The sequence below is a fragment of the Varanus komodoensis genome, unplaced genomic scaffold (genome assembly GCF_004798865.1).
Source record: "Varanus komodoensis strain SLA01 unplaced genomic scaffold, ASM479886v1 scaffold21, whole genome shotgun sequence".
Lineage (NCBI taxonomy): Eukaryota > Metazoa > Chordata > Lepidosauria > Squamata > Varanidae > Varanus > Varanus komodoensis.
In genome coordinates, this window is record NW_025335589.1 from 5,293,548 (window position 1) to 5,321,247 (window position 27,700).

Below are 27,700 nucleotides of genomic sequence, written 5' to 3' on the forward strand. Positions count from 1 at the left end.
ACTGCCAATTGGAGCTGCCAAGTCTTTGCATGCTTATAATTTAAGTGACCACAAATCAATTTTCCTGTGAATCAGTGAATTTCATACAGTGATAGTAAAGTACTGAATGAGACTCATGTGTGCATGAAACAGAGTGAACACAACAAGATTTTTGTAATTTGAGTTTGTCTGGAGAACCGTTGGCACTGCATTTTGTGAGCTGTTGTGGCACAATGCAGAGAATGAATTCACATCGATGCATGGGAGCATTTGTCCAGATTAAAATACACTTTACATTGAAGAGTCCAAACTATCAGGCTACACATGCCTCCAGAATCTTTGAGGACAAGGTGTAATCAACAAATGAAATGGAAGGAATTTGTGTGATGACTGGAAGCTGCAGCCATGTGTGACAAATAATTTGTCCTGTCATGCTAATGATGAATCATGATAAGCACCAGCTTTCAAAATAATGAGCATATAATTAACTTCTACACAATCTCTAGAAACCATCTATTATCACATTTCCCTGCACTGGTTTTATGAGAAATATGTATTACACATAGTCACTGCTAGCCAGAGAAGACAATAGCAGACTAGATGGGTCAGTGTTTAGGAGAAATGATTAAGTCTGGGACTTTGCATTTCAGAAAAATAGGCAAGTAAGAAGGGACATGGCAAAGGTGCATAGACTTATGCACAGTATAATGAAAGAAAACTATAAGTACTTCTTCTCCTGTTCTCATGATACTTGAATCCACCATCATTCATCCAAGTAGAATAGCAGGGGATTCAAGCCAGAAAAGGAGAAACTTATTCACACTGCATATAGTTAAATAAGCTTTTATGGTATTATACTGCCTCATTCACCAGTTTCTGGGGGATCAAAATGTCACAATTGTCTACTCATGACTGCCCTGAGCTATTTTACAGGTTTTTATTCCTCCCACAACAAAAAACCCATTAAGAAAAAAGATGGCTCACCAGCTTCCTAAGTAATAGAAACAGGAGTACTTCCCATGAAAGTGCCCTGTGGCAGCCTTCCTCAGCCTGGTGCCTCCCAAGGGATTTGGGCTCCAACTCCCAAAATATCTGCAAGGTACCAAAGTTGGAAAAGACTGTTCTGTGGAATTTGCTTCCACAAGACATGGCCATGGGAGCCAATTCATTTACAATATTGATGTCTATCAGTCATTTCTGCCTCTGGGCCCAGAGGTAGTAACCCTCTGAATACTGGTTGCTGAAGGAACACAGATGGTGAGGGTTACTGCTCTCTTGCTCTACTTGTGGGGTTCCCAAAAACATCTTGTGGGGTGGTGTAAATTAGTGACCTACAACTGCAGGGAGTTGGACTAAATGGCCTTCTTGGCCCGTTCCAACTCAACAGACTGGATAGGCCTTTACCCTGATCCAGCAGGGCATGTATTCTTATGGTGCCAGAAAGGTCCCTCCCTTCGAGACAACAGGTGCTCGATGCCGTTTTTTAATACTTAGCCATGCTATAACAAAAATGCAGAACCTAGCACATCACGGGAAAAGGCTCTTGCCCAAATCTTTCCCTTCTTTGCTAGTTTTCTACTTGCAAGGATTGCTTCCAGCAAGACAGCATTTAAAAAATGCGTCCTGGCCTCTGCAATCTGAAGCAATACAGTCCATTCGGCTTCCTCACCATAGCTCCTTCTGTGAAATTAAGTGGGTATTTCGAAAGTACGGGCAGCACCGGGCTTTGCGCTCGTGGAAGTGGCAGACACCAAGGAAGAGTTCAGCCGGGGGGAGGGACTAAGAACACCACCCACTTTACCTCCTTCGTTGGTTCTGCCCTCTTTCACCGCGCTACTATGACCCTCTACCTCCGCGCCCTCCGTGATCAGTCCTCATCCTTAGGTCGCAGCACCCCTCCGCGGCGAGAGCAACGCATGCGCGTTGCTACGGGGGGAAGGGGGACTCTCTGTCCCTGGCTAATTATCCGCTTTCGGAATCACCCTCTTCTACTTCCTGCCTGGCGTGACTGTGCGCCACTCCGTCGTTTCCGGGTCAGATGTTTCCCGGCGTTTCGGGCCTCCGAGGAACCGGTTTTGAAAAGCCTGCGGTGAAGGGCCGGTTCGGGCCGATGTTGAAGCGTCGCTGCCGGTCGGGAGATCGAGGGGTGGCCGGAGGCTGAAGCGGCCGCCGCGGAGAGTAGAGAAGGGACTTGGCGGTCGATGCTGGGCCGGAGCTCGCCATGGACAAGATCCTGGAGGGGCTGGTGAGCTCGTCTCACCCGCTGCCGCTGAAGCGAGTGATCGTGAAGCGTGTGGTGGAGTCGGCTGAGAGCCCGCTGAGCGGGCCACAGTGCCAAGCCATGTTCGCGCTCAGTACACGCCTCATCCTTCAGGGGCCCGACCAGTTCCAGCGCCAGGTCGGGCGGCAGGTGCTCGAGGCCTACGCTCGCCACCACCGCGACGACTTCGAGGCCTTCTTCACGTGTGATCTGGTGCTGGACTTGCTTCAGGGAGGAGGCCTGGCATCGGTGTCCCCACCGCCGCCGTCTCCAAGGTCGACCCCTGGCCTTGGGCCTATCTTGGACCCGGCTGTGCTGGACTACATCCAGGTTGGCCTGCGCCTGCTCATCAGTTGCCCGGCGGTGTTGGAGCTTTTCGCGCTGCTGCAAGGAGAAGCGTTGCGGCTTGTGGGCGAGAGACCCTCCGCTCCGTTCTGCGCCCGCCTCTGCCAGCTCCTGAGCAACTTTCCGCAGTGCCTGCCGCGCGGCAGGAAGCCCGCCCTCGCCTTCTGCCAGCAACTGGTACGCAGCATCGCTCACTTCCAGACACAAGGCACCCGCGAAGCTGAGCTGCGACTCTATGTCTCTCAGGTCACCCAGGTCAGCAACCTCCTGCACAGCATCTGGAAGGCAGAGCCCGACACTCTGTTGCCCTCCTTGCAGGAACTTTTTGCCATCATCTCTTCCACTGGTGAGTTATTGCCCTTTGAAAGTTCTTTCTTTCCCGGGGTCAGACTGCTGAAGTGTATAGTATTAGGTTTCTTTTATTTAGTAAAGCTAAGAGGCAGTTGTGGTGACTCAGAATGGTATACAGCAGTATCAAATGTTTTTCTGGCACAGTAGAAGCAGCTTTTTTCTAATCCTTTCCTAAGCTGCCAAGAGGAATGGGTAATCAACAACCAAGGAAGTGGGTGGAACTTTATTGGGAGCTCTCTATATTAGCATTGCTGGCCAAGGGATGAGGGTAGCACCCTTTTTTTGTTTACGCTGTACTGGTGGTACATAGGACAAAACCATGATTCCTTTTCTCTAAGGGTGACATTTAATTTAAGCTAAAGCCGAAGATAACCAAAGTAATAATTAAACTAGTAATGCATAACATAACTCTTTGTATTACTATCCTAATTATGTTTATTAAGTAGAAATTAGTCTACTAAATACATAAGCTTTTGAATTACAAACAAGCAGAGGTGAATCAGAAAAGCCCTGGGAGTTGGAGCAAAGAAAATGAATCCATAGAATATTAGAAACAAGCTAAATTGTTTTCTTTCTGTACTAAGAATCAGTATGCACAGCTTTGGCAGCAAGTTTTCTGTCTTGGTAGTCTCTACAGAGGCCCACTCAAACTTGGTAATTGCTTTTTACCCAATGTTATTGGGTGATTTTGTGCTTTACCAAGAATTACATAAATTATATAGTGGCTTGATTGATTAAAATAAGTTAGAGCATTCAGTGACTGCCGCCATAACTTTTAACAGAAACTGCTTGGGCATCAAAAAATTGAGAACTACTTAGATAGTAGTAGCAGTTTAGCCTAACTTTGCCTAAGGTGATGTGATCATTTGGGCTGCAATCCTATGCCTGCTGAACCCAGTGGGACTAATTTAGGAATATGTGTGTGTAGGATTACACTGTTGTTCTATTATTTCTGGTTCTTAACATGTGAGTGTGCGTCTCAAAGTTTTTTCTTGGAGCAGTCCAAACTGTGTAAGTTCAACTATTCAGCTATTAATTTATGACATGTTTCTGTATAGGGTCTATGAATAACATATTAAGTCCTTGAAATGCTCTGTATTCAAACAGAGTACCTCTAAAGAAAACTGAAAATGAAAGGTAAAAGGACTGATTACTCAGGTTCTTATTTTTTCCTGATGGTTCTCTACATCCTAGAAAACACAAACCATATAGCTTGGATAAAATACACAGGCAGACCCTGGATTATGAACATCTGAATTACAAACAACCTGCACTTAAAAACAAACTATCATAAAGCCTATTAATTTAAAAACTCAAGCTAAAGACAAATGGTTTGTACCATTTGGAGTTTTGCAGCCAACTGTGAAAAATCATCACCACCATAGGGGGAGAGAGAGAGAGGCCTCCAAAGCATGCCTTCTGCAGGAGGGAAATCCCTGCAGCATTTCCTTGCTGCAGAGAGAAGGCACTGTAGAGCCTGGAGCAGGTGGGTAGAGATATTGGCAGTTTTTCCACTTTCATGGGGGAAATGTACCCCAACCCCTGCAAATGTGGAAATGTTTCTTAAGTATTTTATATGTGTTTTGTGTACATGATCTGACTTACATACAAATTTGACTTGTTCTCAGGAATGGAAGTCCTTCATAATCCAGGGACTGCCTTTATGTCTTCTGGACTGAAATGTACAGAAATATATAAGGTTTGATTCAGGCATCCAGTGAACTGAACTCTGCTAATGAGATACCCTGCTAGGGAAATAGGGTGGTTTTTTCCCCCATTCTTCCTGTGGATCCTTCCTTTCCTCCTGTGGATCCTTGTGTCTTCCAAAAGGTTGTTCAAGTGAGGATGTGGCACTGGGGGCAGGCTCCAGAGGGAAGGTGTTTTGAGCAGATATAGCCTCTCTCCTTAGCATGAGTCCAATCCCTGGTAACCAGTCTACTGTGTGCATTGATGAAGAAGGTACTTAGAACTCACTTTTTCCTGTTTGACTCCTGTAGATACTGCATTTGAACCCTCAGTTGCTTTGGCAAGTCTTGTGCAACATATCCCATTACAGATGATTACAGTGCTTATTGGAAGCCTTACCACAGATCCAAATGTAAAAGATGCAAGTATGACACAAGCTTTGTGCAGGTATGGTTTCTGTCCTGAAGAGTGCATGACAGAATAGTAGATCACATCAGCCAAATAAAAAATATCCCAGGTGCAAATATGTGGTTTCTACACAATGTCTAGACAGGCATAGGAGATGTCAGAATCTCAGTTCTGACCTTGGAAATGAATTCTGGGACTCTGAGCGCCCTGCTTCCATTGCAGTTGCTGTGGTTCTGTCTGTGCCAACTGCAGCTCTGACGTCACAAATCTGACTTTGGAGCCAGTGGAGGTGGGTGGCAGAGAAATGAGGGATAGAAAGAATCCTACCTTAACAAGCGGAGACAAATTCTAGATGGCTGAATTGATTGCCTTGTGTCTTTTGCAGGACAGGAGAAGCTTGGAAGCAGTTCTAGCTTTCATGGTCCCCCTGCACTTAATTGGGTGTGCACAATATTCTGAGCTCAGAGTAGGGGAGCCACAAGGATGGATTAAATGTGCATGTATTTGCATGTGAATAAAACAGTAATTTTCAGGAGGAAGAAGACATTGTTTTACATGATATACTTAGTTGATGCAATGAACAGTTTTGTGAGGAAAAAAGGAGGAATACCTCTTTGAAGTTTCAGAATGGTACCTCTTTTTAGAAGGATTTCTACACAAATTTATCATGTTTTCAGAAATATCTTTTTTTAATTTGTCAGAAGTTAACTGTTAACAATTAACCCTCTTAAGTATTGCAACCCTAATAAAATCATGTCATAAAAGAATATTGTGAGCAGATTCATTAAAATATGTTTAAAAGCTTTGACATTGTTTCTTCATGAGCCACTTAAAATTATATGATACAAATATCATAAATAAATGCATTGTGATTATAGGAAAATCTTTACAGGTATTCACGGGTACCTTTAGTACGCTAACCTCATAATCTTTCTTACAAACCACTAAATGTGAGATAAGCAGATATCGATATCATTGAACTTGAGTTCTGATCTAGTCTATTTCTGTTTTAGTCAATGTTTTTGTACTGTTCTGGGCAATGTGTTTGTTGTATATGGTTGCTTTGTTTTTGGTTTTTTGTAAGCCACCCAGAGACTTTTAGTATTGGGGTGGCATATAAAAGCTTTAAATACATACATACATACTAACTACATGGCTATGAAAGGATATTGGGGGTTTTAAGCAATTACGTGTTCTGCCAGGAAATTTGGAATCTGAAAAGTTGAACATTTTGACATACCAAGGAGATACCATTTCTTTTAAGCAGTTCAAACATCTTCATCCTTAATCAGTACTTAGTAGGTAAAATATTCACTTCACTCTCTCTTCTAGAGACTGCTTCATCTCAAAGCCTTGGAAAGACATTGTTTTTGGCTTCATTCTAAAGCAGATTGTCATCTCATTTTCAGAAGCTTTGTGTGGTGTCCCAGTGATGATAATTCAGAACCTCAATAAATGCCTATAATTTGTTATTTCTTTGACAGAATTGAATGAAATTTACAGATCAAAACCTCAGATCTTAATTGGGGGGGCGGGGTTAAATAATATCTTTGTGTTTTTATGTATGCCAGGGGGAAGTTGTGCCTTTGGTTTTATCTGAAAAAGACCCATTGAATGTCGTTTTAATTGTTCAAGTTTAAATGCCTTTTGTCTCATCCTATAACCCAATGTATTTCCAAATTTGCTTGGAATTTCCACCCATGTCTTCTACATATGGGGAAGGTTTCAGGGGAAAATGCCCCCCTCCCCTTCTCAGTTTCTTCCCTGGCCTCTCTTTCTCCTGCTCTAATCCAGTGGGCCTCCAGTCCCATTAGCCTGGCTCATATTCAGGTGGAGGGGGAGCTCTCCTTCCCACTCCATCTTTCCTCACTATGCTTTCTTTCCTCTTCCTGTCCTTCTCCCTCTCCTTGGCACATAGAATACTGAGAAATTTATTTTTCACAAACACTTCTCACACTGTGAGGCTTGATAAGAGGAGTTTATCTCTGTTTGGATTTAAGGCTAAGCTAGAAATGAACTCAGGGCTGGCTGATCATTTTGTTCACTTGGCTTTTAAAATGAGAATTCCAAGTCACTTAGCTTCTTATTTCAAGCAAAGATATTACAAAGATCAGCACCATTATCACTTTCCATTGTTAAGTGAGACCTTGGTCTGCTCACAGAAATGGTAGGACACTTTGTTTATCCATTATCAGCACTATTAGTGGTGACTTAGATGCACTTCCTGCTACTTCTCCACATTTTTTTACTCATTCTGGAAGAAAATTAATAGTTGCAGTAAATGTTGAAAACACAGTGAATGCATATATTGTCAACATTGTTCAAGGTTCTGTGGGAAATAAAAAGTAATTATATCAAGAACTTGCTTTCAGTCACTTACACCTCTGTCATAGTAAATGTCTGTCTTGAAAATGATGGACCCAGGCATCCATGAACGCATACTCTCTGAGCCTAACCTACTTCACAGGGTTATTGTGAGGATAAAATGGAAGGGCAGAATCATATGTGGTGCCTTGAGCTCATTAGAAGAAAGGTGGAATGTAAATATAGTGTATGAATTTAGTGATGTAATAGTTGTCTTTGACATTTAACACATTTTTTACAGAATGGCAAGAGATGGGGAGGAGATAAGAATGCTCTCTTAGCATTTAGTTGTACAAGCCCAGTGTACTTATACAACAGTGCTTCACACAGCATTCCAAACAACAAAAGTCATACTAGCTTGAGGAAGGAAAGTCTCATTTTCTAAGTGGTGAAATATTGTAACTAAATGCTGTAGTATTTCACCACTTACTGTAGTGGTGAAATACTACAACTTTCTTGCAACAGGAATGCAAGGACCTTTTCAATGTGATGGCCCTCTTATGTAAACCAACTCCAGTTTTTGGGCAATTTGTTAATTGGAACACACTGGATAACATGTAACCCTCACTTTTCAGAATGATTGAGTGGCTGTCCTGGCCTTTAGCTCAGCATGTGGAGACCTGGGTGATTGCACTATTGAAAGGACTGGCTGCAGTTCAGAAGTTTACTATCCTTATTGATGTTACTTTGCTTAAGATTGAACTGGTAAGTATGATCATTTAATGGTGGGATTGCTACAAATACAGTGTGGCTGCAGAGCTATTTTGTAGAATGGTTGCTGTTCTGTCGATTCTGATCCAGAGGGTTGTAAATGTTGTATAATACTAGGGTTGGGACAAACCCTTTCGTGATCCATTCCTCTAGCATCCATGGGATTTCTCTCATGCTTGGTCTGGTCCTGCAAAGTGAGCTGAGCCAAGAAGTCAACAAATGCCAACAGATCCCTGGTTGTTCAAGCAGCAACCTTCCCCATCAGGTGCAGCTGTCCAAAGAGCAGTTGCAGGACACCAAAGAGGGGCACTGTAAGCTGTCAAGCTAGGTGCCATTTCCAGTGACCAACCTTCTTCTCTGCCCACTTCTGCAGGTGGGGGCAGTGCCATGCATGGAAGAGGGGCATTGTGAATGGGTGTATTGGAAACCATTCCCAGCAACCAGCCTTCTTCCTCGCCTGGTGCAGCTGGTGGCACCAGGCATGGAAGAGGGGCACTGCTTGTGCAGCATGTGGGGTCAATTCCTGTTAAACGACTCACATATACTGAGAGCGCTCACCAGGTACATAGGGCCCCTGCAAAGTGAACCAGAGTATAGGGACCTGAGCCCAGGGAATGTGACAGAATCCCACCAGTGAATGGATTCCTGCGTTTCTCTGTGTAATACAAAACTCAACTACTGAATATTGAAAATTATATTATGACATGTGTTTGTTTTTTAAAGGTTTTTAATCGACTTTGGTTTCCTCTTGTGAGACCTGGTGCTTTGGCTGTCCTTTCTCACATGTTGCTTAGTTTTCAGCATTCTCCAGAGGCTTTTCATTTGGTAAGGTGTCATCATTTGAGCTTTAGTACTACTATTTACACACAACATGCAGATGACTAAAAAAGTGGTGTGCCTATACTTGGTTCTTTCTGTAAAACCTTAGATGCAAATTTTGTTCATGTGTGGACAAAAATACTAGAATATATGGTAAAATAAATAGATTTACAATTGAAATATTCATAAGCTAGGATATCATAAGTGAATGATGAATGTTTTGGGGCTGGTTCTAAACCAGCAGTAAATAGCTCATGAACACGAGAGACAAAAGCTAATCAAAAATCATTTGCCAAACCTTAGTTAAGATGAATGGGAATGATTGAAACATCAGTCATGTCTATGTCATAGATTGCTAGTTCAGTTTTATTCTGTTTTATCCAGTAGGCTTATTGCAGAAAACAGGCTTTAAAACAAATATAAATAGATGACAGGAACTGCAAGTACTCTGTTTATATGTTTGTCTTGATATATCCAGCCTGCAAAATGCTGGGAGTTTAACGGGTGGTGTTGCTTGTATTGATGATCAATTTTTTAAACTGGTTTCCTTTATGAGTTTTGATGCCTCCTGCAATGGGTTGTATTCAAGTGTATTCTGCTAATCCAGCAGAGATTTCCATGGATGAGAAGGAGGTGACTTTTACAAATCCTTTTTTCCTTCATTTCCTACAATCCCTACTTCTCCAGTTCACAAAAACTCAAAGCATCACTGGATAGCAGAGCCTTCCATCATCAATAGGTCACAGCTGGATATAACCCATCTGTTATATTTTTATGATGCTGGGTGCTGCTATACAGAACATAACAATGTAGCATATAATAGTAGAAAATGCACAGTTAAAAAAAATGAAGATGTCAAAGCAAGGGAAAAATTGTGTAAAATTTTTGGAAGGACTAGGTTTTCTCAGGATTGAATGGTGTTAAACACAGCATCTCTAAACTGTCTTCATTCATATATTTTTGATCCTAAATTAATTTAAGGTATTTTTAATTACATTCAGTATTGTGATGAGACACTCTAATTGGAGTTGTAAACTAAACTCAGGAAGAGATCACAAAACATAGAATGGATTTTATGTTATTAAACTAACAATAAAAATGAAATATTATTAAATGCTTCAGTCATAGTCTAGAACAGTGATGGCGGACCTTTTAGAGACCGAGTGCCCAAACTCCAACTCAAAACCCACTTATTTATTGCAAAGTGCCAATGCTAGAATAACAGTTGAAAACTGAGGTTTTACTTTAGAAAAAACAACTCACAGCCCAGTCCAATATATATATCTGCCAAGGGGAGAGGGAGAGGGGGAGAGCGAGCATGCCCATGGCCCCTATGTGGGCTGTTATCTGATGCTCGGATGCTGGGGCGATGCCAGCAAAGAGGGGTTTGCTTGCCCACTGTGGCAATGCATGCCATAGGTTCGCTACCATTGGCCTAACCCTACCCTGGTGCACTCCCCTAACCCTAATACAGGGGTAAAATATCATAGAAATAGGGCAATTTTGAAAAAGCCTTCCTTGAGTAGCTTTTTCTGCACAGCTCAACATTTCTGCCCATTCTCAACACATTCCAGCCATCACAATCATGCCAGGACACCATGTTTTTCTAACCCTAAACCTACCCTCATGCACCCCTAACCCTAATATAGGGGTAAAGTTCCATTAAAAAGAGGGCTATTTTGAAAAGGCCTTCCTTGAGTAGCTTTTTCTGTGCAGCACATCATTTCTGCCCATTCTAAACACATTCCCACCATCAAATTCATGCCAGGAGACCTCATTTTTCTAATCCTAATCCAGTGATGGTGAACTTTTTAGAGACTCTGCCTCTAGACTACAATCCAAAACCCACTTATTTATCGCAAAGGGTCAACACTACAATAAAACCTGACAACTGAGATTTTAGTTTAGAAAAAGCAACTCACAGCCAGTCCAAGCAAATATATATGTATCCTTGGTAGCGCACTGACCGGCCATGCAAAAGCTCAGATGAGTCATGGCTAATAAGTCGCGGCTTGTGACATCATTGCCTGGCACCGCTATTCCTTTCCGAGCATGCGCATGGCCCTTCTGTGTGCTGTTATCCGATGCTCGGCTGCTAGGGCGATGGTGGGGCGACTTGGCTCGCATGCCCACTGTGGCACTCATGCTATTAGTTCACCCCCACTGGTCAAGAAGAACAATGCACTATTGTAATGTTACTGGTAATCCTTATTTATGTAACTTAACAAAATTGTGTTTCTGAATAACCAAATTAAGATTCTATTACACAGAAGAGGAAATTTCATTAGTATAGTATGTTCAAACAGTTTAGTATAGTTCAGTTTTGTAATATGGCCAGGTAATGCAATCACTTAATTAAAGTTTTGACTTTCAAAATATATTTCATGGTTTAGTCTGTTTTAAACTTAGACTTATATAAATGCTTTGATCTGTTTATGTTAACATTAGATTGTTCCACATGTGGTCAAGTTGGTAAAATCCTTCAAAAGCAATGGCCTGCCCTCCAGTGCAACATTCTTGGGACAGCTTAGTGAGTTAATACACTGTATGATGTACCATTATTCTGGATTTCCTGAACTCTATGAACCTATTCTGGACGCTATCAAGGTATGGTAGTGCAAATACTTCAATGTTCTAGATGTAACTCTGTGTGTTTTGTAACCTGGCAGGTAGGGGTAAGTCCTGATTAGAGGACTTTGTCTAAAGCTAAAAAATCACTGTCTTGTAAGAGAAGTGAAATGATTATATCATTAGTATTGATGTTGTGAAATAAGATTTTGACTTGCTTCTCCTAAAATGCTTTGAGTAGTAGGATGTGATAATACGCCTGCTTGCCTTTATAGAATCCCTAAGTGACTGTTGAAGAAAACATCATGTTGGGTTACCTCTTTGATATTGGGAATGGCTTTTTGAATTGGCCAAAATATTTTCTGGTCAGAAAATTTGTTTTCATTACACCTATAATTAGCTTAAGCAAGGGAATATGTGGCAAAATATATGTGAAGAAAATACAAACCATTCAAGGACATACTGACCCTATTTCCATGTAGGACAATTTCTTCCATAAGGGACACAACCTGTACTTCTGTATTTGGCTTTGATTGTTGGGTCACTTGACTGTGGCATTGAATATGGATATATGTATGTATGTATGTATATATGTCACAGCAAGACATGACTGCCTCTCTTCACTATCTCAGCTTGCAACTTGAGAGGCATTCTTCTCAACAGCAAAATAGCAGGAACATGGATCAAACTAGAAGGAGCACGATGACAGGCAAGATACTGGTTTTGCAATATCTTTAGAGCTGATAGACCAACCTCTGGGAATTTGTTGGCTGCACATACACAGTGAATTATTAACTGACCATAATTATATAGTTGATGCTTCAAAAGGATAGTGTATGATACTCTTACTACATTAGCAAGAATGTGAAGTGGAGAGGGGATGAAAACAGTGTGGACAGTTGGATTATTTGTTGATGGATTATTAGAAAAGCAAGTGCCTGGAGATGTTGCTCTTAAGTGCTCAATGTTCAGCTCATCTCTCTGTTTTTTGCCATAGGAGCTTCCCAAACCCAGTGAAGAGAAAATTAAGATGATACTGAATCAGAGCGCCTGGACATCTCAATCCAATTCTTTGCAATCTTGTTTATCTAGATTTTCTGGAAAATCTGAAACTGGAAAGACTGGCCTAATTAACTTAGGAAATACTTGTTATATGAACAGTGTAATTCAAGCATTATACATGGCTACAGAGTAAGTTTAAACTTCTTGCAAAGAATGTATTTGTGGATACCATAGTGTTTCCCTTTAATGTGTGAAGTGCATAACTATGTTATCAGTCCTGCTGGTGAGCGGCTAGGTAACTTGTCAGAATTAGTCCCTTTGCTTAAATGTACTTCTTAACCAAACACCATTTGTATAACAGACGGAAAATACATTGAGTTCAGAATCGTGCCTTGCATAGCATACTGACATACAAGCAGAACTTTTAGCAGTTCCATAGATCATAAAGTGGTAATTAAAATAAATTTCTCTATTGTTGGAATGCTTGAAGGAAGAGCACTGGCTGGCAGACTTCTGCATTCTTCACAACTCAAGTTACTCAGCTTGCTTCAAGCTGCAGTCTTAAATGAATTTTAAGTCAAGAAAATGTTTTCTAATGTGAATGAATTAAACTGCTTCAAAAGTACAGCTTGTACTCAGTATTTGATGTAAACCAAAGTAGTCTTGTGGGAATGAAGTGTTCTGGATCTTTCTTAAAAGCCATTTTACTTCACAAAAACAGATGCTAGCTAAAGCTGTTGATTTCAGAGAAATTGGGTGTTTGTCATCAGAACATTGTATATATGGCAGTACATGGAAATGTCATCTCATCTTTTCCCCTTTTGCAGTTTCAGGAGGCATGTATTAGCATTAAATCTAAATGGGTGCAATTCACTAATGAGAAAGTTGCAACATCTCTTTGCATTTTTGGCTCATACTCAGGTGTGTTACTCTGATTTTCTGAATATTATAGCAAAATGTCCTAATGAACTCCATCTTTGAGTTACTTGTTGTATGATATACTTGTGCAACTGAATCACTAGTTTAAGGGGCATATATTCATTTTTGTCTAAGGTAGAATGTTGGCTATGTTTTGCAGAAGTAAAATATTGAAGTAGACATTGTGTGCTGAAAATAAAAAAAAATTAAACTAGGCAATGTAGGTGAGATATTTTAGAACAGCCATTCAGCTCAGACATCCCCCAGCTTTTTAAAACATTGTTTATAAAACAGGATGAATGTTCAAGCCTGGTCAGTTGTGTACAGCTAAAAATACTGCTTTTTTCCATTCAAATTCTTCCTATACCTAAAAACATAAAATCCCTTAATTTTTCAAATTGTAGATTAACATTTTAATGAAATGTATAAAATTAAAACATTTACTTATAGACATATATTTCTATTTTACATTTCCTAAGATTGTTCTGTAATTAGTGCAATTCATTGATAACCTTTAAATTGTTTATTCCTATATTTGCATACTATTCATGGTGTCACTGTTTTGCATTAATCTTACTTTGTTTGCTTCCCACATCTAGAGGGAAGCATATGCTCCTCGGATTTTCTTTGAAGCTTCCAGGCCACCCTGGTTCACTCCTAGATCCCAGCAGGACTGCTCTGAATATCTCAGGTTCCTGCTAGACAGGTAATGGTATTCTGTGGTTTAAGATAACAGGTTTTTTTACATACAGCTTTTATACGTAAAGTGTTTTGTGGACACTGTAATTCCTGCAGCATAGTTGACTGAAGAGTAGTTTTTAGAAGGTACTGATCACAAAATTGCAAGTTTTGGTCTGAAATTTTACCTAAAGCTGCATGCTATAACAGTATTCTCTATCCTGAAGGACTGAAAATTAATCTCATTGTGATCAGTTTTTACTTAGAGAAAAAATAATTGTTTCATTTGGTTTCTGAAGCTGGTGTGTGTGTGTAGGAAAAGCTGAAATGACAGATTTATCTTATTGCTTCCAACATGCATCCCACCCTTTGGTAGCAACATCTGGAATCCAGCCACTTCTTTCAGTAAGACTTGCAGCCGCCAACTGTCTTTTCTAAGGACCTTACAAAAGATTCTTCCTGCAAGCAGAAAGCTTACATCACTTCCTGAATAACTCCCAATCCTCTTGTGTAGTTAAGTCCCCATCATAGACTGAATTAGGGATTGGATATAAAATACTGAGGTCAATACCAGCAAAGCCATGGGGGTTTGGTGGGACCTTCATTCAAAGGCTTTCTTCCCACTCTGGCCCTGTTCAAGAGATAAATATTTGGGTGAAATATACTGATGTATAAAAAAGCAAGGAGAAATTGGTGGAGAAAAAAATCATCTCATTGGATATTTCCTTCCTTTAGGCTTCATGAAGAAGAAAGAACTTTGAAAGTTCTAAATTCATCAAAGCTTCTAGAAGATATGAATGAAGAATCCCTAGTCCAAGAGGTATCCAGCAAGACCCAGCTGATTACAAAACCATCTTGCACAGCAAGAGAGGAGAGAACCTTGATAGAGAAAATGTTTCGAGGAAAACTGCAAACTAGGATATGCTGTTTAAACTGCAAAAGCACTTCTCACAAGGAAGAAGCTTTCACAGATCTCTCACTTGCTTTCTGTCCTCCAATATTCTTCGAAAATGTTGAGCCACCAAGAGCAGAACATTTGTCTGAAGGGAAAGAGGATTGCACAGAGCAAGTCTGTACTAGGACATTTGGTCCTGTGGCTGAAACAGTATCTGATGGTCTAGCAGTTGGTGACTGTTGTGAAATGGTCACAAATGATGGAACGCTGAAAGAGCCCCTTGACTCAAACTGTGAAAATGCGACAGATCCTTTTATGTGCAAGGCTGAAGACAGGGATAGTTTGCAGAAAAACATCAGTGAAGCTACTCCCTCAGTTACTGACCTGCTGAATTATTTTCTGGCAACTGAGGTTCTTAAAGGGGATAACAAATATTATTGTGAAAAATGTGCCTCTTTACAGAATGCAGAAAAAACTATGCAAATTGTGGAGGAGCCAGAATACCTCATTCTCACTCTCCTAAGATTTTCGTATGATCCCAAGTGTCATATTAGGCGCAAAATCTTAGACAATGTGTCATTACCACTTCTTCTGGAGCTACCTGTCAAAAGAACTGTTTCCCCTTTAAGTCCAGTATCTGGCATGTGGTCAATGGGTGTTGAGTTTTCTGACACTGGTGAGAATTCAGCTAAAAAACTCAAGCCTTCTGGTGCTGAAGAAGTGGGTTGCCCTCAACTAGTCCCCTACATATTAAGTTCTGTAGTTGTGCACTCTGGCATATCTTCTGAAAGTGGGCATTATTATTCTTACGCCCGAAATGTTGCTAGTTCAGGGCCATCACTAGGTTCTTTTGATCAAGCCCAAAGTCTGACTTTAGCCTACCCACAAAGCAATTTAATGGCAGGAGAAGCTCCAGTTACAGCGGTCGAAAAAGAACTGGATGAAAATGAGGTGTCAAAGGAATGGTTTTTATTTAATGACAGCAGAGTGACATTTACCTCATTTCAGTCAGTCCAGAAAATTACAAGCAGATTTCCCAAGGACACTGCTTATGTGTTGTTTTACAAAAAACAGAACAGTGCTGGTGCTCTCAGCGCTAAATCAGCCAATGGGCTCTGGGTCAATGGAGATCCACCACTGCAGAAAGATCTTATGGATGCCATTACAAAAGACAATAAGCTATATTTGCAGGTAAGATTCAGACATACTTAATGTAAAGGAAATCTGGTATAAGAATGTTATAACTGTGAATTTCTTATCTAAGATTGCAGTCTGATACAGTCTTCCTTGGGAATAAGCTAACATTGAACTTGGTGGTATTTACTTCTCAGCAGTTATACTATTGTTCTTGACACTTTAAAACCTTAGGCTAAATTGAGGCACTAGCCATACTTACCAATCCAAACATCATTTGAGCTTGCCGACTTCAACAGGCATAATGTGATTAGGAGCTACTTTATCACTGATTTGAGGGAAATTTACTTGCTTGTGAGTGCCTTATTGTTTTTTGTTTGTTTGTTTTTGGTGTTCTGAATCCAAATCTGTTTGTGCCTAAATAGTTTTAGTTGTCTCCCTAAAATCAAGACAGTTAGCCAAGATGTCTTTCATCTTCTTACCAGCATAAATGTGCAATTGCAGGCACACCAATTAACTAATTTTGATGAAATTTTGCAGGCAAGATAATTCACCCAAAACACTTATCCCAAATGGTTTTAAAAGCCTAAGCAAGAGCAAATTGGCAGCCAGTTGAAACACATTTCAGACAATAGTGCACAAAGTAGACTCCTATATACAAATAAGTATTTCTAAAAAGATTTCTGTCTTATTCTAAACCATACTCAGAAATTTATAATTACAATATCAAAAACAAACCACATTTCACAGATAAAGCATAGCCTCTGCATAAAGCAACATATACTTATCAGCCAAAATCCTGCAAGAGTAAAAATGTTTTCACTAGCTGTTTAAAGAGTGCCTGAGAGGTAGCTATCTCCTTCATAGGGCAAGTGTTTCTCAGTATAGATGCAGACCTGAGAAAGCCCTATCTCTTCTTGTTATCCTCTGTGCTTCCATCCTAAGTCAGGAAGCAGGAAAGATGATGTGGGAGGAGATGATTCCCCAGGTATCATGTATCCAGGAAATTTAGAACTTGGAAGGTAGTTATCAACACTTTGATTTGTGCAGGACAGATATAACATGGTACCATGTGTACATCTCTAGCAACATCTTTATTGGTGCATTCTTGCCCACTTGAAAACTCATCAAACTAGTCCCATAAGAATTCTCTAAAGTATCCCAGTCCTGATACAGTTAAACTATGTATTATTAAAGCCAAATTTGACTTCTTTAGGAAGAGATGCAACTGGCACACCAACCTAAGGTGTGCAAAGATACCTGGCCATTACTCCTACATTGCCTTCCAGATGTGAAACTGTATCCTCTTGATAGCAACTTCACCCTCCTTCTGCTATCCAGGAAAGGAAATCAGAGTGCATTCTGTTGTGAATGGAGTCCAATACCATTTGGGATAGCCGCCTCATTGCCATGGAGAGAATTAAATCCTGAGCCAGTCTTATAAGGGCATCTCTGCATGGAAGATGAAAATGCCCAGTGCTGTCAGCTAGGGAGACTGTTGAGTGCTACACCAGTAGAATCCTGGCCACCTGTCCTTAAGAACAAGCACTCAAATGTGATAAATTGCTGAACAAAGCTGGAGGTCAGACAATGTAATTATGATAAAATGAAGCATTCCAACACCACCTATCCTGCCATGTTTTGACTGGCAAACAAGACTGGGATTCCAAGAGTACTTCTTATACACTTACTTCCATTATTATTCAGATTCTGGCAGAATCTAAACAAGGAAAAAGAAACACTGGAGGTATGCTATAAGTACACAAAAATGAAAATAGAAACAAGTGAAAAGCACATCTCAAGGAAAAATCTTTAAACTGCTGTATTTCAGGTTTCTTAGCTAAACTTTTAAAAATTTGGCCATCTTACATCTCTTATATTCTTCAGGATTTTTGAAGATAAAAACAAATAGCTTTGACTTTATTATTAGGATGTTCAGACATTATCTTCATAACAATCATGACAGAGAAAAACCTACTAACAGTTTTGGTTGTTCTTCACCCTGCTCGACAGAGACCAGATATGATAGGTTTGATTTCCAAGGGCTTACACTCCTAATTAGATGCATGGAAGTAGGTAGGGACAATTGGAGGCATGGGTAACCAAGGGAAGAGTATGATTATTTGAATTCCACATACTTTGGCTTAGTTACAACAAAGTATAATTACTATGGAGATGAGCAAAAGCTTCCTAGAAAACATAGTTTTGAGAAAGGAGTTAAAGCAGTGAGTGGGGGTTCCATGGAGGCATTTTGGAAGTAGCTTTTAGCAACAATAAAGGGCAGTTGTTCTGGAGAGCAGGAGACATTTGGAGATTGGTGGAATTGGCTGAGCCAAAGCCACAAGGAGGCAAATGTCGGGGTATCAGTGTAGAAAAGGAAGAACAAAGCCACAGAGGGCTTTAAAGGTAAGGACAATATGCTTCTGCAGGATCAGAGAATGGACAGGAAGCCAGTAGTGAGATTTAAAGGAGTGCTTAAAATGGCACTACAGGTGAAAATTTTGGTAAAGTGTTGGATGAATGGATCACAAATGAATATTAGAAGATAGCAATAGTTAGGGACAGAGGAAGTCTGTATTTTATAATGTAAAGGGAAAGGCAAAATGAGCTGGCAACAGACTGAAGGCTGGTGCTGGAGGAAAACCGCTTCATGCCAGATCAAAAGGGTGAATGGCATCCACATCAATGGATACAGTGAATGGAGAAGATAAGGACTTGGGAAGGGAACTGAGAAATTGGCCTTGGACATATTTGAATTGGAAATAATCTTCAGGCATCTAAGAAATAATGAAATGTTACTGATGGAAAATTATTCTGTACAGTAAAGAGCAGGATATCACTAGCATAGGAGTGCTGTTGAAAGCCATGGAAGCAGTGATGTTACTTGGGGACAATTGTGGAAGCCAGGTACAAAGCCTGCGAGGCTTGCCATAGAAAGAAGTAAAGCAGAGGCCTATGACATAAAGGGAAATAAGGAATGAATAAGTAGCTGGATCAAAGGTGGCAGAAAAATGAAAGATGAGGTCTGAGGGCCTTTGGATTTTGCGGTGAAGAGATAATTCACAACCTACACAGAGGGAGTTTTGTGGGCTACAGGGGTGAAAACCAGATTGGAGTGGGTCAGAAGCTGAGTCAGAGGATTGAATGCTGAAGCAATAGGAGGATTGTCTTTTATAATAAAAACCACACCCTGAACAAGATGGCACTAGTCTGTCTTGTGATTATGGCTTTTCTGTCAGACTATAAGTGTACTTTGTTGTATCTTGTCACTTTGAGCTTTGATTATTGATCACAGTATTTTTACATGCTTTTGTTTGATCAGCACAGAGGGGGGCAAACTATTATTTCAGATAATTGATTCCAACTTCCGTCAACCCCTTCTAGCATGGTCAGGGATTGTAAAAGTTGTAGACGAATGGAAGTATATGAATGTTGCTGACACTTGAATGATTTCATACCATGGTGAACTTGTGGAAACAAATGGGTTACAGCACTGATGACACAGGGCCAAGAGAGCTTCAGGAAAAGTCTGGAGTTCTTAAAACAATTGGTCAACAGGCATTTTCAGGGGGTTTTGAGGAAATTTTGTTATTGTCTCTGCTCTGCATTACTCCGAGGGTGTTCAGGACTCTTCCTGAATAGTGGTATATTTGTGGTGGGGGAGGCTGCAGTAGGGAAAGGAATTCCTCTATCAGGTAAAGATAATGATGTGAAGTGCTGTCTCCTAATTCTAATGTATTTCTGCAGCTCCAGCAACATGGTCATGGTCTGTTCAGGAGCTTTCCTTGGCAGTACAGACAGGGTTTTTGGAGGGTACTATGGCTATTGAGGGGAGGGGAAAGCTCTGTAGCATGAGCTTCCTTTTGCTTGTATATATCAAGAGTGGAGCTGAGATCCAATCTCTCCTCAACCGCTGCAAGCACCACAGAAAGAACCATGCTGCTTCTGGAAAAACAACTGCAGATTATATTGTAGAGGCCAAGATAGGAAGCATTTCAGTGAGTAGAGAGAGAAGCTGGCATTCACAGAATCCTGTAACCTTCCCAGCTTATCCAAAACTCTATCACTCTTAGATTGGTTTAGGAGCCCATCTAGAAGAAAATAAAAGGGACAGTGAGGCAAATGTAATTTCTGTCTCTCTTCCCACCCTGCTGGCAGCACAATGGCAGGGCACTGGATACTCAGAAGCTGTGACCACCGCAAGGTTTTCTAGAAGATACTGTGATTTAAAAGATAAAGAACTGTTGAATTACTGCAAAAATAGTGTTAAAGGTAATTCAGTTAACTGTCACCATATCCTTAACTGAGAAAAGAGAAAATGGCAGTTCAAGGGAGGGCATTTTTAAAGGCAATAACAGTTCAAATGTGATCATTCGGTGTTGTTGGCTGGAGGAATACTCACAAAGGCAGTGAGCTTACTCACTTGCAACTTACTGCTTCTATTGTCAAATACCTTACTAATATTAAATGTCACTATATCATTATTTATTACCCATAAGAAACAGCAGATCAGATTTGAAATTTTATTTTGAATGATACAGCTAAACATTAGAAAGCTTGGCATAAGTTCTGATGTACTTGCTACATTCCTTCAGGAAGGTGAATTCACTGGCACTCAGGTTGAGTTCTTTTCCACAGCTTTTAAAACAAAACATAATGGCTGAAGTCTAATAATAAAATCAAGACTATTTGTTCCAGCATCAAGACATCTTATACAAAGAGTCTGTGCAGTGAGAGCAATCAGATGGATGAACTACACCTCTTCAAAGATTTTTCCCTTGAATTGCCATTTTCTCTTGTCTTTGTCCACATTTTGCATATTTCCAGTTTCTCCTTTTTTAAGCAGCCTTCCATAAAATGGCCTTGGAATTATATGTTGTCTCTGTTAAAGCTTCAATAGAAGTATTTAGCTTATTAATATAAAATCAGATATAAACACAACTAGAAGTTGTGAATAGTTGTTCTAAGCTAATATCAGATGTTGTTTCTGTTAGTGATCTGACCCTGAAAAGTGCAGAATGTAACTTCATATACATGTTCAATCAGTGGGACAGCCCCTGATTGTCACAGCAGCCATGAAGTGCTGGCATACCCTGAACAGGATACTGTCTTCACTGATGTTGAAGCTTTCTAGGACAATCATGCTGAAAGGTCTGAATACTTCCCAAGGCAACCTATTAGCTTAGGCAGGCTGGTTGGCCACTGGGCTAAAATCACTACTTCTCTTCAAAATCATGCATATGTGTTGGTTTGGGTAATCAAGACAAAAGGTTTAAAATAAGCTCCACTGAGTTCATTGGAGCTTACTTCCAGGTAAGTCAGGAACACAGTACAGTACTATGAATAAGGTATTTAGCACAGAGTAATTGTTGTTGACCAAAATAAAGTACAATTGGTTGCCATTTTGTAATGTAGGCTTTTAAAGACCTTTGGGATTGTTAAACCTAATATTAGTTTCCCCCTACATTTTCATAAAATTGGTTAAACAATATTAACTTCAAAAGCACGGCTGTACTGGTCAAGAATTAGCCATTTTGGTTGCCCATTTTAGACCCAGGTTCCTAAAATGTTAAACATTTAAGCAAATTCCTCCCAAAACTTGAGAAAAATCCCTGGCTATAACCAACATGCTAATTTACTACAGAACTAGCAATCTCAAGTTGCTGTCTGCTCATCTGCCTGCCCAAGGTTTCCTGAGGCCTGCTTGCAGCATCAGAGCATTGTATTCTGAACTGCTGTGGCTGCTTTGTCTTCCTGGGCATTCTGTGACAGCAGATCAGCCACCTGCTGCTTGGCAGTACTCCCAGCTTGTGATCTGTAAAAGTGCTGCTTTTTCACTTGTCATATCACAGGTATGGCATATTGTTCAATAGCAGAATGATTTGCATGCAGAAGGTCTCAGGTTTCAATTTCTGAACCTTGGAAAGCCACTGATGGTCAGTATACAGTGCTGAGACAGAAGGACTAATGGTCTGACTTGATACAGGACGAACATTTGGGTTGGCATTTTTTATAGCTTAGCAAGCTTTATCCAATTCATGGTAATACTTCTGGGAACTTAGGAATACAATTTGTGTGATGAATAAAATACTTGTATACAGAAATAGGTTATTCCAGTGCAGTGCTGTTGCTAACACAATGTTTATAGCATCTTACTCAACTAAGGTATCTGTAGGACTGAAAGCGTGCTTCAGTGCGATTGCCAAAGGACTAGACAGAATTCCTGCAATACTAGCACATAATGTACTTAATAATCCCTAGTAGCTTATTAAACAGAATGTTGGCCTACACCCTAAAGCAACTATTATAATAATAGGAATGTCTTAGTATGGGACTACTAATGTATTGTGGCTTTCATCATCAGGCCAAGATATGCAAAATAATATAAATTGTACAGGCTTTATTTCTTGACATGCTTCTGAGCCTAGTACTTCTGAACATTGCTAATACTCATGGCTGCATAGAGACGTTTGGACTATTGAAATTTGGGTTTCCTCAGAACTTTGTTAAAAGTTTCTGTTTTGTTGTTTTTGGCCTTTTGGGGGGGCACTATGTAGTGGCAGAAAACTTCTCCCCACCCACCACCACCACGCTGGTGCTTTTTGGATTCATAGTTGAATATTCTATACAGCACTGTTGGCTGAACAGAATTGGTATAGCTGCATTAAAAATGAAATCCTCAGCCATACTTTGAAAATAGCAGACTTTTCATAATCACTTCTTAATTGACGTGTGTGACAGTTCTCCATCTTTCTGTTTCAGGAGCAAGAACTTAGTGCTCGAACACAGGCCCTACAAACAGCTGCAGCTTCGTGTTCCTTTCGGCCAAATGGATTTGATGACAATGACCCTCCAGGAAGCTGTGGGCCAACTGGTGGAGGTGGTGGTGGAGGGTTTAGTACTATTGGCAGACTAGTGTTTTGAGGAAAAGAGCATCAGATGCATTGGTTCCCTAAACAGCTCCTGCTACTGCTTAGGACTGTTATCACTGAACTGTATTAAATAATGTACCAAGCTTTTTTTCAAGATGTGATCTTTGTTCTAAAGAAGACGTTTGTTTTTTATTTGAAATAAATAAGTGCATCATGGAGAAATCTACCTCTTAAATTCAGTTGTTTTTATGGAATGATATTCTTGGCCAAAAGAGGAGTTATACAATTTTTATGACACTAGATTAAATAATAAAAGCACTTAAAAGATGTAATTCAGAATCCCTTGATGAAGGAATACTTATTCTTTGAAAAAAGAGATGGTTAGTCAACCCCAGCAGTGTGTGTGGTGGATTTAATTTTTTTCATAAATCTGTAAATCCTTAAAGGCACTAAACATGGTAACCATAAAATGAATTGAAAATCCATTCTGTTAACAATGTAATACAGAATAAGAAATATTCTAATTCAATATATTTGCATTACAGATACATATGTAAAGAAGTCACTTTAATGTGCTTGTTAAATCACTTTTCTAAATGTGCATGTTCTTGTAGGAACAAAGTTTTTAAGTATATAAAAAGCAAAGTTTGTAGTATTTCTAATTGCTTTGAGGATTTTAAAATTATTTCAGGGAGTACATCTGTGTTTTGAAGGAAGAGACTCTGTATGTGCCTTGTTGTACTGTAACAAAGTACAAAATTTTTTGAGGCTTCAGAAAAGTGTAGAACATGAGCTGTTAATTTCTTGTTTAATATGAACTTCATGAATTTTTGAAAAGTGTTAGCTTCTCCAGAAGTAAAGTTGTTGGTTCTAAAAATACACTAGTTGCTCATAATTTGAACCTCTGAAATGGATGTAAAAGTCATTCAGTAAATATCACTGCATTTGAAGGAGGCTCAAAATAAGCCTGGTTCTGAAATTTTATTCATCTTGCTTAGATATAACCTTTTTTGGCCACTGATATGTGTTTTTACACTTTTTACTTTATGCATTTGTTGGGCAAGAAGACTCCAAAGGTAAGTTAATAGCTGGAATGACTCTACCTGTGTTTCAGTGTATATAATTTGGATTTGAGTAAATATTTCATTGATAAGACCAATACACAAGGCAAAATTGTGGGCACTACTTTCAAGTGTGTGTCTGAAAAAGGCACCACATAAACTATTCTTGAAATGAATGTATGTGCTTCTGTTTCACTATTGTGGAAATACTTGGGGGACTTTTTAAAATTTACAGTTATAACAATGAACTAAGCATGCCGTAAATGGGGGGAAACTTGGGCCTGAGGGATACTTGGCTCTGGGCATGAATTTCAGTAATGGATGGAGCCATTTGCTGCTGGCATGTTCCTTCCTCCCCTCTCCCTGCCCTCCGAGTGATAGCCCATACCTTTCATTCTCAGGCAAAACGGGAGATAGCACCTTAGTCTTAGTCTTTCCCTCCTTAAATAACCCCCTTCCAACTGAGGCTTTATAACAGCCTAAATGCAATGTGGTGGCTGGGTGGGGAGCAGGAAACCATTCCCTGCTTATCAAAAATAAGAGGTTTTTTTCTGGAGGAGGTGCTTCCAGGAGGAGAATCTGGCAGAGGCTATATGGAGACCTCCCGCAGCTCAGAAGTCCCCATTGTTGGTCACTGCTCTTTTGCTTTAGTAACAAAACTGGTGTTCAGAATCCTTTTTTCCTACCTAAGATAAGATTGATAGAACAGTCTGTATAGTCATGGAAGTTAAGCAGGTGCAAGTTTACAGTGGTACCTTGGCTCACGAACTTAATTCATTCCAGGACTCCGGTCGTGATCCAAATTGGTCGTGAGCCAAGTTAAATTTCCCCATAAGGTTCAATCTAAATAAGGTTAATCCGTTCTGTAACTTTTTTTTTTTAATCAGAAAAATGTGAAGCAAAGTGACAACAACAAGGATCGCAGCCATCTCCAACCCCACCCTGATCACGAGCACGGCCATCTGCCCCTCCTTGGCACGACCGCAGTTGCACCCGTCATCCCTGCATGCGCCCATCATCCCAGTGCATGGGGGGGGGAGGCGGGCGTGATTGTGCTGGGGAGGGAGGGGGTGGGCACGATTGCGGGTGCACTCCTGCAGGAAAGATGGCCATCTCCCTACTCAGGCCATCTCACCCCGCCCCCAAGATTAACACTCGGGTGGCGGGGGGGGGGGAGACGGCCGTGATCACAGTAGCCACCCAAGGCGGAGTTCATGACGTGAATCAAAATTTTTATGAAATTTTTGTTCGTGACTCGATCTGGTCATGAACTGAAGCATTCGTGAGCCAAGGTACCACTATATTTTACTTATTTAAGGCCACCCACCCAACTACTGGCGTCTCTGGACAGTTTCACAATAAAAGCAACACAAAATGAAGCACAGCATCCACTTATATTAATAAAGAGGGGGAAATCATACCCAGCTGTCTGAAACTCTCATGCATTCTATCAGCCCTTCCTGGACTAGTCTGCATTGTGACTCTCCACCCTCTTCCCTTGTGTTTTTTAAAGTGGCAAAGAAGCTCTGCAAAGAGCCCTGCTGGATCAGGTGAAATGCCTATCCAATCCAGCATCCTTTCCACAGTGGCCAGTCAGATGCTTCTGGGAACCCCACAAACAGGACATGAGGGCAAGAACAACCTTTGCTGCTACACCAGATACAGTCAACTTTTAGAAACTCATTTGAGGAAGAGACTAAAAATTAAGATGAATTCTGTTACTTTCAAACAGAGCAAAGATTTAAGATGTAACATATGAAACTAATAATGAAAGGCAGGCAGGCTTTGTGTGCTCTGTTCTTACCTTTTGGCAGTTTCCATGGTCGGCTGACAGTATTGGCATCATGAAAAAGGTTTCAGTGTTCTTCACTTGGAGTGTTTTCCTCTGCTGGCAGTTGTATTATATGTGCCTTCCACAGCAAATCTTTATATTCTGCAAATACAGAAAACACCACTGGCGAAAAGTAGCACCTTTAATAGTTCCTTGCAATCACACTCTGTACCTAACTACCGTCACTTTAAAAGAGAGGTCACAAAACTAATTGAAGATACCATTCATCAACATTTCAAGTTTACTGTGGCCTCCCATTAAAGTGGGACTGAGCCAGCATAAATATTATGGTACAGGAGCTATGCTATGAATACTGGCTGAAGATTTTACAAGGAGGACTCCTACACCGCAGCCCAGTTCTGCTGCAGCCCTAGTTGAACATTCTAGCTGTTCTGTGAGACAACAGCCATCAGCAGAAAGATTAACACTCTTAACTTGCCTTTAAATCCAATCAATAGCATGGGGCTCCCTTGTATGGTGTTTTGTTGTTTTTTTTTGTGGTGGGGTATGGTAGACTGTTGTCACAATATATATGTGCGTGCATGTATTTTGTCAGGTTTTCTCCTTTCTCTGCCTTCCCCAGTTTATATCCTCCTCTTTCTTCTGCAGCAGCCCATTGAGTTCAGGCTGCAGTTGCCAACCAATGCGATAGCTACACTTTGTACCCATCCCCATTGGTGCAGAATGTGTTGTTATTCGTGTTTGTGTAGGTCCCACAGCTATTTTTGCCACAATATTACTTGTGCATTCTTCTCACTATGCTGTGCACTTTGTGGGTGTATCATTCTCTGATATGCACATTTTCTGAGTAAAGAACTGTAGTCCTAACTTAGAAAAAGGTGGTGTTTGGTGAGCGATTGTGTTCTAGTTAGTTCATTGATTAAGCAGTAAAAATACATAATAATTCATTGTTACTTTTATTCCCACTGCTGTCTTCTGTATTTTTGTAGATTATATCTCTCAGGGCAAGGATTCTATATCTTGTACTCATCACTGAAAAAGCAGAGTGAGCAACTCATGCCTTTTGTGGCTGTTATATCTTCTAACTCCTATAATACCTATCCTGCATTGCCAGTGATGAAGGATCATGGGAGTTGGAGGGCAAAACAACTGATGAACCATATGTTGCATACCTTGTTGTAAAGTGTTTCCTACATTACAGTGCTATATAGATATACTTTAAAACATTTACTTTAACACCATATTCTATCAACAGGCATCCCAGGGAGTTTATCGTACAAAAATATTAAACATCAGAAATACAATTAATATACCATTGTCAGATCATACAGGTAAAATAAGCAATTAAAAATTATACCAGTACCAGAAAACTATCTCTGCAAACCAAATGAGATGCAATTCTACTTTAAAACCAAAGCAAACACCAACAGATTAACACCACAATAAAAATGGCCAAGATAAATAGAGCACACCTTCCCTAGCACAAAGAAAACACCAAACAGTTCTTTGAGGATTCCACCATGAGGGTCCTACCATTGAAAAGGCTTGTCAGTAGTCCCATGTTTATCCCAGAAGTCAAAGAGGGTCTCAGCAAACAAGGATTTCCACTCCTAAACATGCCTGTAAGTAGATACCTATTGGAAAGTGCTAGAAGGAATGAATATTGCCCAACTAGAAGGCTCTTTTAAAAGCTTAAAATAGGAATGTAGCTAAACAGAAATCATTTTCTCTTTGTCCCAGTCTCTTCTTGAATGTTAACTTGCAGGTGTTCTGAACGAATTTGTGCTGATCAGGATCCAGCTGATTCTGATTGAAAATGGTTGCCTTCCTTTAGGATAGAAACTCAGCACAAAAAGC

At 40.3% G+C, this 27,700-nt stretch overlaps 1 protein-coding gene across 2 annotated transcripts; it reads left to right on the forward strand.

Annotated features, from left to right (window-relative positions):
- The first annotated feature begins 1,881 nt into the window (after positions 1-1,881).
- Positions 1,882-24,227, forward strand: USP38 (ubiquitin specific peptidase 38). 2 transcript variants are annotated; one of them, XR_006414797.1, is made up of 11 exons: positions 1,882-2,930; positions 4,933-5,068; positions 7,969-8,098; positions 8,828-8,929; positions 11,372-11,530; positions 12,489-12,682; positions 13,321-13,414; positions 14,011-14,117; positions 14,825-16,175; positions 20,277-20,390; positions 22,881-22,957. XR_006414797.1 is itself a non-coding variant. In XM_044430798.1 (10 exons), exons 1-10 carry the CDS (start codon positions 2,201-2,203, stop codon positions 23,040-23,042), a joined length of 3,165 nt encoding a protein of 1,054 aa, XP_044286733.1. In that variant the 5' UTR covers positions 1,886-2,200; the 3' UTR covers positions 23,043-24,227. The 2 variants fall into 2 exon arrangements, 1 of the variants encoding a protein (XP_044286733.1); XM_044430798.1 differs by lacking the exon at positions 20,277-20,390 and having other exon boundaries at positions 1,886-2,930; positions 22,881-24,227.
- The last annotated feature ends 3,473 nt before the right edge of the window (positions 24,228-27,700 follow it).

Excerpts from the sequence above, each read along its gene's own strand:
- USP38 (XM_044430798.1), top strand. The coding sequence starts at position 2,201 with ATGGACAAGATCCTGGAGGGGCTGGTGAGCTCGTCTCACCCGCTGCCG. Across the intron at positions 8,099-8,827 it reads CTTTGCTTAAGATTGAACTG|GTTTTTAATCGACTTTGGTT; the intron begins GTAAGTATGATC and ends TGTTTTTTAAAG. Across the intron at positions 16,176-22,880 it reads ACAATAAGCTATATTTGCAG|GAGCAAGAACTTAGTGCTCG; the intron begins GTAAGATTCAGA and ends TTTCTGTTTCAG.